Source organism: Erpetoichthys calabaricus, chromosome 9 (assembly GCF_900747795.2).
Source record: "Erpetoichthys calabaricus chromosome 9, fErpCal1.3, whole genome shotgun sequence".
Taxonomy (NCBI): domain Eukaryota; kingdom Metazoa; phylum Chordata; class Cladistia; order Polypteriformes; family Polypteridae; genus Erpetoichthys; species Erpetoichthys calabaricus.
This window is the reverse complement of record NC_041402.2, coordinates 96,915,591-96,928,329: the sequence shown is the minus strand read 5'-3', so window position 1 is coordinate 96,928,329 and position 12,739 is coordinate 96,915,591. Positions and strand designations below refer to the sequence as shown.

General features: G+C 35.7%; 2 protein-coding genes across 9 annotated transcripts in view; one reads left to right on the top strand and one right to left on the bottom strand.

Moving 5' to 3' along the window:
• Window positions 1-2,411, bottom strand: part of ncapd2 (non-SMC condensin I complex, subunit D2) — a 100,945-nt gene extending 98,534 nt beyond the window's left edge. For 2 of the 3 annotated variants that reach the window (XM_028809988.2, XM_051931699.1), the window contains exon 1: window positions 1,768-2,376. The gene's annotated coding sequence lies outside the window, so the exon portion shown is untranslated. The other variant, XM_051931698.1, reaches the window with a different exon arrangement.
• Window positions 2,412-2,427: 16 nt separating this feature from the next.
• The window catches only part of ing4 (inhibitor of growth family, member 4), a 49,204-nt gene continuing 38,892 nt past the window's right edge, over window positions 2,428-12,739 (top strand). For all 6 annotated transcript variants that reach the window (XM_028809994.2, XM_028809993.2, XM_051931744.1 and 3 more), the window contains exons 1-3: window positions 2,428-2,521; window positions 9,231-9,302; window positions 9,423-9,589. In XM_028809994.2, the coding sequence (XP_028665827.1) occupies window positions 2,485-2,521; window positions 9,231-9,302; window positions 9,423-9,589 (276 nt within the window). In that variant the 5' untranslated portion in view covers window positions 2,428-2,484. The remainder of the gene's footprint in view (window positions 2,522-9,230; window positions 9,303-9,422; window positions 9,590-12,739) is intronic.

The following is a 12,739-nucleotide window of genomic DNA, read 5'->3' as shown; positions in this document are numbered from 1 at the left end:
ATAGTAAGAACATGGCGGCACGGTGGCGCAGTGGGTAGCGCTGCTGCCTCGCAGTTGGGTGACCTGGGGACCCGGGTTCACTTCCCGGGTCCTCCCTGCGTGGAGTTTGCATGTTCTCCCCGTGTCTGCGTGGGTTTCCTCCGGGTGCTCCGGTTTCCTCCCACAGTCCAAAGACATGCAGGTTAGGTGGATTGGAAATTCTAAATTGGCCCTAGTGTGTGCTTGGTGTGTGGGTGTGTTTGTGTGTGTCCTGCGGTGGGTTGGCACCCTGCCCAGGATTGTTTCCTGCCTTGTGCCCTGTGTTGGCTGGGATTGGCTCCAGCAGACCCCCGTGACCCTGTGTTCGGATTCAGCGGGTTGGACAATGGATGGATGGATAGTAAGAACATCCACTAGTCCATCTTCACTTTAGTTAGGAAGCTAACAGGTGACTGCTTTTGTGGCAGTGGCCAAGAGGCTTTGGAACACTCTGCCTTATGAAATCTGAGATCTCTCTGAATTTATAGTTTTAAATCTAATCAGAAAACATTTTTATTCACTGGCCTTTTGTGCAGAGTAAGGGATTATTCTTAAAATGTGTCTATACTTAAGTATAAATGATGTGTATAGTTTTTTGGTTATGCACTTGTATGTATTTATGTGATTTTATTTGTTTAGAGCTTCTATGTACTGTACTGTGTTTTTATTGAATTTGTTTTTTATTGTAAACTTTTAAAAGGTGGTGAACTTGTAGTTGTGGTAAATGTTCTCAATAAATACAGCAGACTTGACTTAGTCAATGTCACAAAAAGAAGGGACCAGAACAGGGGTTTAAAAAAAAAAAAAAAAAAAGTTGCTCATGTTAAAAAAAAAAAAAAGTAACTTACAGTATCAAATAACTCCATGCCTAGTGGCTGGATCATTCTGCCATTTAGGATAGTTGGCCCACTTTCTTCGAAATACTATAACTGGCCACCCTCCACTTCCCAGGAAATCTTTTTTGCACTGGCACCCAAATTCGAAATGCCGTGGCAACATTTGGCCATTTAAAATACCTCGTATTCTGGGCTCTTCTTTCAGGGAATTGCAGAAGCAAAAACACACGGTCAAGGGGTACCCCAACAAAATGATATGCTGGCAAAGCCAAAACATAGTTTTCCTTTCTAACTTCTCCTAAACTCCAGTTGATGAGACAATTCTCAGAACAGTTTCAGAGCTACATATTACCATTCTGTTAATTTAGTAAACCATCCTTTGGGCTTCGCTTACTGTACGTGCAAATATATATACACCCCGATAAGATTACTTTTTTGGGGGGACACTTCTGCCTCACAGGACTGCATAAAAAGATAGTATATTTGTTTCATAAACCTTAACTATACACATTTACAAGACCAAATGAAAGAAACTACAACTACAGTACAAACAAAATTAAAAAATAATACATGGCCATTGCCAATATGGGAATGATAAAAAAGGCTTTAGCTTCCTTACACCTCTTTTAAGTTACAATAAACGGTTTTACAACATTTCTGCGGTTTCAAAAGTATCGATAATCTACCAGACAATGTCTTTACATAAAAGTCAAATTAACTGCAGGACTGATTTTACAAATAACCTAAGGCATGCTATCATTTGATTATCGTACAGGCAAATTAATCCAACATAAACCATTTGTAGCCAACCAAACGTGAATATTTCCACTCTGTTTTCATTTAGGAAAGTTCATATTCAACACACTTACAAAACTAAATGTTTACCTCCAACTTTTTACATATAATTACTTACGTTTCTAACAAAGCCCGCGTTGATCCTCCAGGAACAAATTTTTGAACAGAACGCGCCGAGAAAGTAATCTATAATCTCGCGCGAGTAAAATGACGTTATCATTTAACCACTACCGCGGAGAGATGCGTTTTAAACACCCAATCAAATTAAAGCTACGTAACAAAACGTAGGAAGAAAAACAATCGGCAGCTTGCTTTCGGAAGCGGTTTAAAGGAAGTGTAGTAAATTTATCGTGCAGCGATGCTTCAAGGCTAAGAACTCGACTGTCCCGTATATTGTTAATTTCACTAAACGTCCATTGCGAGGAAGTCCCCATTTTTATGTTCAATGGGAGGTGTCAACAAAGTACGTAGTTATATTTAATAATAATACTCAAAAGTCACTTTATTTGGACGAAACGCAAGTTAAATGAGTAAAACACTAATTAGCGATTGCTTAGCAAGTGATATGTGCCTGGTCAACACATTATTTCAGTGTTGGTAACGTTTTCCTTTTTGCCATTAAAATCAATTACAGTCTCTAAAGAGTAGAAATACATATTTACTAAAATAATACAGCATAATCCGTCTCTACTCAGATCACCAATTAACAAATAATAATTAGAGGAAACCGAAGACTCTTCGACTCCAAATCGCCCTCGTCAGCGTGATTAGCACGCTTGTTCCGCCTCTACACGTAGAGACGGCGGAAGTGGCTTTGTATTTTGATGAAATCAAGATGGCGGCTGGCATGTATTTAGAGCATTATTTGGACAGTAAGTGAAGGAAATAGGCATTATTAAGTATACAAGAAATAATGATTTATATTACTCATATATATGTATATATTTCGGTTTAATATATCTGAAGCCCACGGAATGCGAATAGATTTATATATGCATAACACCATTTATTTAGGTTATTATAAGGACTTTATTTTTTCCCCGAGTAAATGTATTTGGCGATACATCGATTATTCCCGAAAATAACAAACCGAATGGTTGTTTCTGATGCGAGAGTGGTTGTTTTTGCGTAATGCCATCTTGATAATAGATAACAGTTGCGGCTGTCTGAGTACAATTAAAGCAAACGATTAGAAAAATGAGTAAAAAAATAGTAACGTGTGAGCAAATGAAAACACTACTTGTTGAAAAGAGTCTGCTTTCTGCAGAAAAAAAGCAGTAGAAGGGTTTAAAAAAAAATAACGGAGTTCTCTGAGAGTACAGAAAAAAGTACAATTTAAATTAGTACAGTCAACTCAAGCAAAATGACACCTTTTATTGGCTAACTAAAAAGATTACACTCCTAACAATGCATAAACAACCAGCAAAGTGCATCCGTGATCTAGTATTTAGCATGTCGTGTATTCTGCGAAATGTTTACAAAAGTAGCGCCATCTTTCAATATAGTAATATAAATATAAATCGGACTCCGCTCATATAGTACCTGCATTCCGTGTCTGTTGAAATTACGCTAAAAGTTAAAAATATATACAAGTGTAATATGAATCCGGACGTAATAGCTTTTAGAGTTTTAGCGTTTTGTGTAGTTTAGATTTAAATCAGTTATCAAGAATGTTTACCTGTTGTTAATCCTTTTTAGCTGTCATATAAATCAGTTTATTATTATCCACCGACTTTCAAACTTGCTTATCCAATTCTGTATAATAGGGAATGTATGACAGTTCTAGTAGAACTGGGCACAAGATGAGAACCAACCCCTGGGTAATATGCACGTCCACGGAGTACCTCATACTTGAAACCCACATTCAGTAATACTAAGCTACTTCAGTGTCGTCAGTGAAAACTAAACTGCGTATGTTTGTCTGTGGGGGAAAAAAAACCGTCACGTACAGAAGCAGGCCATGCCCTTTCTAAAATATTATTTATTTCATTAACGTTACTATTATTGTTTTATTCATACTTAAAATCCTGTAATTTAAAAATAAATTATACATCTTTCACAGAGAATTTTAATGGTTCTTGTGTCATTTTGTATGAAACGGTTTGATAGCATTTAATCTTAATTATTGAAAATTCGCATTGAGCGTCCCTTTTTTTTGTGGACACCACATCAGCCTAAGGTGCACTAAGCTCGCCCTCCGTTTTCGCCTGTTCCATTCCTTGTATTTCTCTTTTGCAAACTTTTTTTTTTTTTTTTTGTACTTTTTGACAAAACAAACCTTTCCCTGGATTCATCAAATCAAGCTGCCACACAATGAAATTTAATTGTACCTACTGTAGTAGTGGTCTTTCTTGCCTCAGTGATGGTTTGACATTTCTGCTAACCTTTAGGTAGAGACAAACTATTGCTGTTAGTCATGTGCACAAAATACATGAGTATAAATTCTTCAAAATAAAGTATTGGCTAAATATGATTAAAACCTGACAGCAAACAGTGTTTTGGGAAAATTAGATGTAGTATTTCTGTAACGCACAAGTTTTGCCTGAGTCTGAGCACTAATATTTCTTGAACTATGTACACCTCCTCCTGCAATACTTGCTGCATTCACCAGATGTCAGATCATTCAGAAGCACTATGATCTCTGGATGCAGAATGGGCCATTGATAGAGTAGAATGAAATCATTTCTTTGCTGCACTCCATAGAGTTAGATTGGTCCTAATTTTGTGCATTTCAGTCTGTAAGATCGTTATGCTTACATGCTGTGTCCTTCACTTATACAAATTGTACCCACTCACATGTTAGACATATTGTAAATCAGGTATGTTCTTTTTCTCATCTTTGTCTTTGCAGTTGAACCATATACCATTACTTAGCACAGTAATATTTTTTCAGGGATTTGGAAGAGAAATTTTGAATGGAAGGTTTCATATTATGAGTAATAAATACTAGTGTGCAATTCAAACATTGCCTGTTTACTTCCAGGTGTATTACATAAAAGAGTAAAATACCATACCATGCTGTATTTTAAGATAAATGTTAGTAAAAGTATATTTTATGTAAATAATAGTGTACAGTAGTGCAAATTTGGACAGTTAAATTTTACTATGTCTCACAGAGTCACATATTATGAACTTACTATGCAGAACTTTACAAATTTATTCAAGCAAAATGTCATTATGCCAGATAAGTTTGCAACTGACGCATTATATTGTGCATGTCTCACTAGTATGATGAATTAATGTAGTTCCAAATAATTTTATTACAAACCTTTTGCATTTCTTTCATTTTTATTGGTATATACTGCATGGATAGAGCCATTTTAGACTGAGAAGATCATTCCTCCCCCAAACTATGCGACTCTTCAATTCCAGCAGAGGGGGTAAACGTTGAACGTTATTCAAGTTATTGTCTGTTTTTTACCTGCATTTTTTATTACTCTTTAATTTAATATTTTTTGCTGCTGGAGTATGTGAATTTCCCTCTGGGATTAATAAAGTATCTATCTATCTATCTATCTATCTATCTATCTATCTATCTATCTATCTATCTATCTATTTTTTAAAAATGTGGATGTATTTTTAACTTTGCTTTTGTAGTTTAAATAAATTAGGAAATCACTGCTTCTTAGATCCAAATTTTAAAAGCGGTCAGACCCTTCCAGAGTTCCATCTATATTTCTGCTTTGAAAATATGTGCGCTTTTGAATCATTCCAATAATAGTATGACACATTCAGTTTGTTTAAAAAAACATTTTTCATTGCCTACAAGTTAGATAACTTGCTTTTTGTGTTATACCTCAGTTTTATGAACTACCACCTTTAGTTATTATGTACAGTTACTAAAATTTCCTGTAGACAAAACATTAATCTCTAAAGGCATTCTCACACTCCTATTCCATTTGGTTTGTTCCAAATTAGGAGATGATGTTTGTTTCAATTTCCAGTTAGTTTGGTTGCATTTCAGTGCAAATTGTCAGGGAACTAAACATATCAATAAACATCCCATGCCCATATTGTGGACTTCTTTCACTGGGCAAAAACATTTTCTTTCCTTAAAAAATATCACTGAGGGTTGACAGCAGTTGTGTTTGGGCACCAATGTTTTTTTCTGTAATTATTTGGTTTATTTACTAAACACAGCTTTGAGAGCAAAACATCTATTATCGAATGACTTTAAAATACTTGGGGGGGGGGGGGGGGGGGGAGTATGCAAGGTACAAAAAGAACACATTTCAAATGGGCAAGCTCTGCAGAAGACATACGATGATATGTTTAAGTTTTAAGACAGAAGACATGGCTGGTGAGTGTCATTTAACTATGTAATGTTGTGTATTTACTCCCCAGCAGTCACCAGCTCAAATTAGGTTATCTCAAGTCACGTGTCTGCTATCTTTAACTCCTATAATTATTTCTTAAAAATGTTAATTTTGGAATGCATGATTCACATTTATTACATATGTCAAAAGTTATTTTGCCTCCCTGATCAGAAAAGCAATTACATTGAGAGGACACCCCACCTGTGTGCATTAATTTCATTGTGTAAGATTAGGGTGTTTGATCTTTGGTCTCCTAGAGAAATTCTGTTGATTTCTTAACACTGTCTTTAATCAATATGATCACAAGTAAATGTACCCCCATTTTTTTTTTTTTTTTTTTTTTAATATACCTTTTCAACTGCCATATGATCACGTGCTTGAGGGGCATGTATCCGGTGTTAGGCATACTGTGATTGACAGGTAATTGAGTTATTTTACACAGATTGTGTATTATTTGTACCTGTGTGCATATTTTTACCTTTTAATTTTTTTTAATGCTTCGTGTTAATCTTTCACACATTAAGTTGTGAAATAAATTTCTTAATTACCAAAAGCGAGTGTTTAGCATGACTACCACAGCTTGCATAATTTTACCTGTAATGCACAGTATTTCCTGTAGTTAAATTGGTCTTATGTATTCATACCCCATGCAAACCTCTTCAGGTCCTGTTGTTTTGGTTCACAAATAAGTGTGATTGACTAGTTCGCATCTACTTGAACATACTGGACTTTTAAGTAAATTACAACAATATTTAAAATAAATACACCAAATGAACTAGATATGAAAATGTTCTAAGATTCTAGTCATAATTTTTGCATATGCAAATCTGCACTTATGAGCAAGGACAAAATCACATAATTTACTGTGTAGTCCAAACTACTCCAGGCTGTTTTGTATGTGTTACAAACTATATACATGGATGCTTTCAAGGAGTAGCAGAAACCCACAAACTGTTTAGTAGCTGCTTAAGCATGAAAGAGCAGCCATCTGCTTTGTGAATATGTGTAGGCTTGTACGCTTATGGAAGTCCTAAATTCTTTTAATACCTGTAAAACAGTATTAGACCCTCATTGACTGATTGAATTTTTGGAATTATTCCAGGTGGAATAGGCAGCTCAAATATTATTGGAAAATTCTGAGTTTTTTTCACATTGCTTGCTCAACAACAAATTTTACTTAGATTGAAGAATTCTGCTTTGCCTACCAATTTTTATTGGCTAAAACAGGCTTTATATGATCTGAAAGATGAAACAATAACATTGAGTATATGCCCAGCTGTTCTTTAGGACATGGCTAACTTTCTTCGCTAATGCTCTTCTTTTTCAGCCTCTATAGTAGTCCTCAAACTCAAATTCCAGAAATTTCTTTGTTTAGTTTTTTTTTTTTTTTTTGCAGTTATTTATTTTTGTGTGTATATGTATGTGCTAGTTGGGTTTTGTGGCATTAGCCAGTTGAGAAAAGAGTAAAGGTAAAAGCTCAGGCTGAACAGTATGACCTGAAATAAATATTGCAGTAATTTAACACATCCATCCATCCATTTTCCAACCCGCTGAATCTGAACACAGGGTCATGGGGGTCCGCTGGAGCAAATCCCAGCCAACACAGGGCGTAAGGCAGGAACCAATCCCGGGCAGGGCGCCAACCCACCGCAGTAATTTAACACATTTAAATTAATAATGATAAATTAACAATACTGTTTTAACAACTTTTTAAAAAATGCAACATATTTAACAGTATTTAGTTGTTATGGCACCCAGATATCTAAACATTTGTATTACTTGATAATGCTAAAAGATTAATTTTTATGCATATTTAAAACATAAGGCTGCACACACCTCATCTCAATGTCATAGTGTGTGGAAATACAAACAGTAATGTTTATTTAACTTTTATGGAACATTTTAACATGCTGCGCAGTGCATATTTAAATTTGTAAATAACAGACTGAATATTTACGAAATGCAACTAAATCTAGGTGTCTCACATCTTATAACTTTTCAATAAAATTATTCTAGAAATAATATACATTTTGTGAAAAAAATAGTTTCAAATTGTTTAAGTTTCCTGATTTACTGCCAAAAAACCAGAAAATTAATGTTTTACGTCCTTTGTGAACTACCAAAATGAAATAAATAATAGCACTATGTTGTTTCATCTGCGTAAATGTTTTGCATATTGAGTGGTATTAGCGAATGCTTGCGTTAAAGACTGGTGCTTTTGGAAGTCACTTTGGCCATGCGTGCCCTTGTCAGTTTCTATTTCTCTCTTTTTTTTTGGCTGCACACTGTTCGCATTCCACAACATGATTGTGCTTTCAAGTGAGGAAACAAGCTGCTTGTGTTACACATAGTTGCAGTAATGTTTTCTAGTCAGATTTTACATTTGACTTTTGTTTGCTTATTATCCTGTTTGTTGAACGCAAAATATAACTAAACAATTAACACAGTATCCTATTTAGACACAAAGCAAATATTCATTTAAATCCCGCTCATGCCTGCCTGACTGGGTTCTGCATAAGCACTTACGTCATCTCATGCCCAGCGAGGGCTGGAAATCATGTAACTGGATATTACAACTGGGACTGGACACTGTAGTATTTTTAAGTGAATACCTTATTGAAGTACATAATCATATTGGCAAATTTAGTTCAGTGGGAGGTTCTTATTGTTGGTATTAGTAAATGTTCTGTATATCACCCAGCCCTAGTAAATGGTAAATGCTATTCATATGTAATAAAACTTTTTAGTCTGGTTCTGGTACACCAAATTGTAGTAAGTAACTCATGAGACCATATGATTAATGGCTATGACCAAAGTAGTGAAAGAAGCGGTTGATTATAGAGAAAGTTTAATGAGTCTGATTCAAACCTGGATTTCATGGTTGAAAAGCAAACACACTAATCAGCACAACACCATCAGAAATTGAGTGTTGCTGTTTCTCTGTCGATATTGTAATATTTTTTTTTATCTGCATTGTAATTTTTTTTTTTTTGCAAAATCCTACATGATTATAAAGTTGAAAGTTTAATGTAAACAATCCTCACTTGGGGTGAGAATTTAAAGTTTTTAGCTTGAACAACAAAGCTGCATAAAGAACAGACAAACAAAAGATTGTACATAAATTTTTAATTCGTTAAACATACTTCTCAATTTTGCATAGTGCTGTGGCAAGTTCCATTTACTGTACTTGCTGTGATAATCTCCAGCCATTTTTGCTTTCATCAGCCATTGATGTTGAAATATTCTATTATGTTTTCTTTCTTAGGTATTGAAAATTTGCCTTTTGAACTTCAAAGGAATTTTCAGCTTATGAGAGATTTAGACCAGAGAACAGAAGGTGAACTATTCATTTTTAGACTGTCAGCTTGTTCATGTTTTTATTTTTTTAACTAGAACTTGTATGTTCATGTTTACAATTCTACACGTTATATCTTTAATAATGTCTTATTAATTGTAGACTTGAAAAGTGAAATTGATTCTTTGGCAACTGAATACACTACAAATGCTCGAACCCTGTCCTCGGAGCAAAAACTTTCCCTATTGCGACAAATTCAGGAGGCATATGCCAAATGCAAGGAGTTTGGTGATGACAAAGTACAGCTGGCAATGCAAACTTATGAGATGGTAAGAAAATATTGTTTTGTCTTGATTAATTATGCCTTTTTCACATTACCAGTCTTGCTTGTATCCATACCCTCTCTTGCCAACCAGGGTTCTAACCTAATTATAACAGATTTTATATGACTGACTAAAATGCAGTTTGGAATGTATTAAAGTAAAATGTTGAAAGCATTAGGGTAAGCATAATATGCAAGCTTTTTCTGCAAAGGACTGAAATATTAAAAATAAATTGATAAATCAAAGACTTTATCACTGTATTTAGTATCAGCATCAACATTGTCATATATCTTTACTCTTAATTTATTATCCTATCTTTCTTTGTTGTTGCCAAAAATAATGCTACCACAAGCATACAAAAATATATACAGTAATCCCTCCTCCATCGCGGGGGTTGCGTTCCAGAGCCACCCGCGAAATAAGAAAATCCGCGAAGTAGAAACCATATGTTTATATGGTTATTTTTATATTGTCATGCTTGGGTCACAGATTTGCGCAGAAACACAGGAGGTTGTCGAGAGACAGGAACATTATTCAAACACTGCAAACAAGCATTTGTCTCTTTTTCAAAAGTTTAAACTGTGCTCCATGACAAGACAGAGATGACAGCTCTGTCTCACAATTAAAAGAATGCAAACATATCTTCCTCTTCAAAGGAGTGCGTGTCAGGAGCACAGACTGTCAGAAACAGAGAGTAGAGAAAAGCCAAGCAAAATGACACCTTTTATTGGCTAACTAAAAAGATTACAATATGCAAGCTTTTGAGGCAACTCAGGCCCCTTCTTCAGGCAAGAGAGGAAAGCAAACAAATCAATAGGGCTGTTTGGCTTTTAAGTATGCGAAGCACCGCCGGTACAAAGCTGTTGAAGGCGGCAGCTCACACCCCCCTCCGTCAGGAGCAGGGAGAGAGAGAGAGAGAGAGAGACAGAGAAAAACAAAGTCAAAAATCAATACGTGCCCTTTGAGCTTTTAAGTATGCGAAGCACCGTGCAGCATGTCGCTTCACGAAGCAGCTGCACACAGAAGGTAGCAACGTGAAGATAATCTTTCAGCATTTTTAGACGAGCGTCCATATCGTCTAGGTGTGCGAACAGCCCCCCTGCTCACACCCCCTACGTCAGGATCAGAGAAAGTCAGCGCAAGAGAGAGATTGAGAAAAGTAAGTTGGGTAGCTTCTCAGCCATCTGCCAATAGCGTCCCTTGTATGAAATCAACTGGGCAAACCAACTGAGGAAGCATGTACCAGAAATTAAAAGACCCATTGTCCTCAGAAATCCGCGAACCAGCAAAAAATCCGTGATATATATTTAAATATGCTTACATATAAAATCCGCGATAGAGTGAAGCCGCGAAAGGCAAAGCGCGATATAGCGAGGGATCACTGTAATTTGATTTCCAACCTACTATCCTGGCATGATTATGGTAAAATTTTACATTTGAAGTGCATTGGAACAGAGCTGTTACAGTAACTACAGGTGAATTGTAACATCTCGATAAACGGTCACTTATGTTATTTCCTTCAGAATATATAGGGCTATTAAGTTTAGAGGGCAAAAACTTAAAAAAAATCAGGTTTGATCTAGTTTGTATTTTTAATTTCCTGTCATTATACCTCTCATTACATTAAAACATATGTTTTGCTAATCCCACTGGTGCAGAATTATGCAGCAACTGTACAGTAAAAAATGACATAGCAACATAGCAGTCACAAATTACTAAACAAAGCAGTGAATCTATACTAATAAAAGGCAAAGCCCTCACTGACTGACTGACTGACTGACTCACTCATCACTAATTCTCCAACTTCCCGTGTAGGTAGAAGGCTGAAATTTGGCAGGCTCATTCCTTACAGCTTACTTACAAAAGTTAGGCAGGTTTCATTTCGAAATTCTACGCGTAATGGTCATAACTGGAACCTGTTTGACTGACTGACTCATCACTAATTCTCCAACTTCCCGTGTAGGTAGAAGGCTGAAATTTGGCAGGCTCATTCCTTACAGCTTACTTACAAAAGTTAGGCAGGTTTCATTTCGAAATTCTACGTGTAATGGTCATAACTGGAACCTGTTTTTTGTCCATATACTCTAATGGAGGAGGCGGAGTCACGTATTGCGTCATCACGCATTACGCCTCCTATGTAATCACGTGAACTGAAAACGAGGAAGAGATTTACAGCACAAGTCAAACGCGGGAACGAAGGTAAATGACGTTAATTGTTGACTGTCTTTTAATACTGTGTACTTGTTGAGTGTCTTTTAATACTGTGTAAGCATACATATTAACACATGTGCAATTAAACGTGTGCATTTACGGGGTGATTTCTCGGGCTTAAAAGCTCGCCTTTTATTAAAAAGGTAAATGCAAACTATTTTCATTCTGAAGGGCACAAACCACGTTAGATTTCAGCCGTTAAACGTGCAAAAATGTCAGTACACCACATAAATAAGCGCAACATATTATCAGTTGTATTGTATGCTTACAATACATATAGAAATGTGTTAATCGTTAACTAATATTATGGGATGGTGTTTTTCGACTCGCGCCTTGATTTAAACGATTGCATGTCTTGGTGGGTTTGCGTAGCTTATTGTCAATATCATTACAGCTCTTTTTAAGACTTAATTTAAAAAGGTTTTCTTTTCTTCTTAATAAAAATTTAAAAGCAGTACTTTAAAACCAGCGCTCACTTCACTCCCTTACGGGAATCGAACCTCGGACGTCAGCGCTAGAGGCTAAGCCCCTAAAATTGCGCCATGGCGTGTGGTTCGTTTATTTGACAGCATGTAGATCGGGGTAATTACATTAACGGCATTCGTAGGCTGATTCACAATCTGATTGTATGGGTGGTTACCTACCAGGTAACGCTTATGGTTAGCCAGCAAGTCATCTCGAAGTGATCACTCGAGTGAACGCAGCTTTACAAAAAAAACCAGATCCTTAACAAACTGTTATTGGTATATTTTCCCTCAATTTTAAAAGGTTTTCTTTTCTTCTTAATAAAAATTTAAAAGCAGTACTTCGCCGGTATACGAATGTGTATACAGTATATATTATATATATATATGTATATATAATATATGTGTATATATATTATATATATACGCATATATTTTATATATATATATATATATATATATATATAATATATATATATAT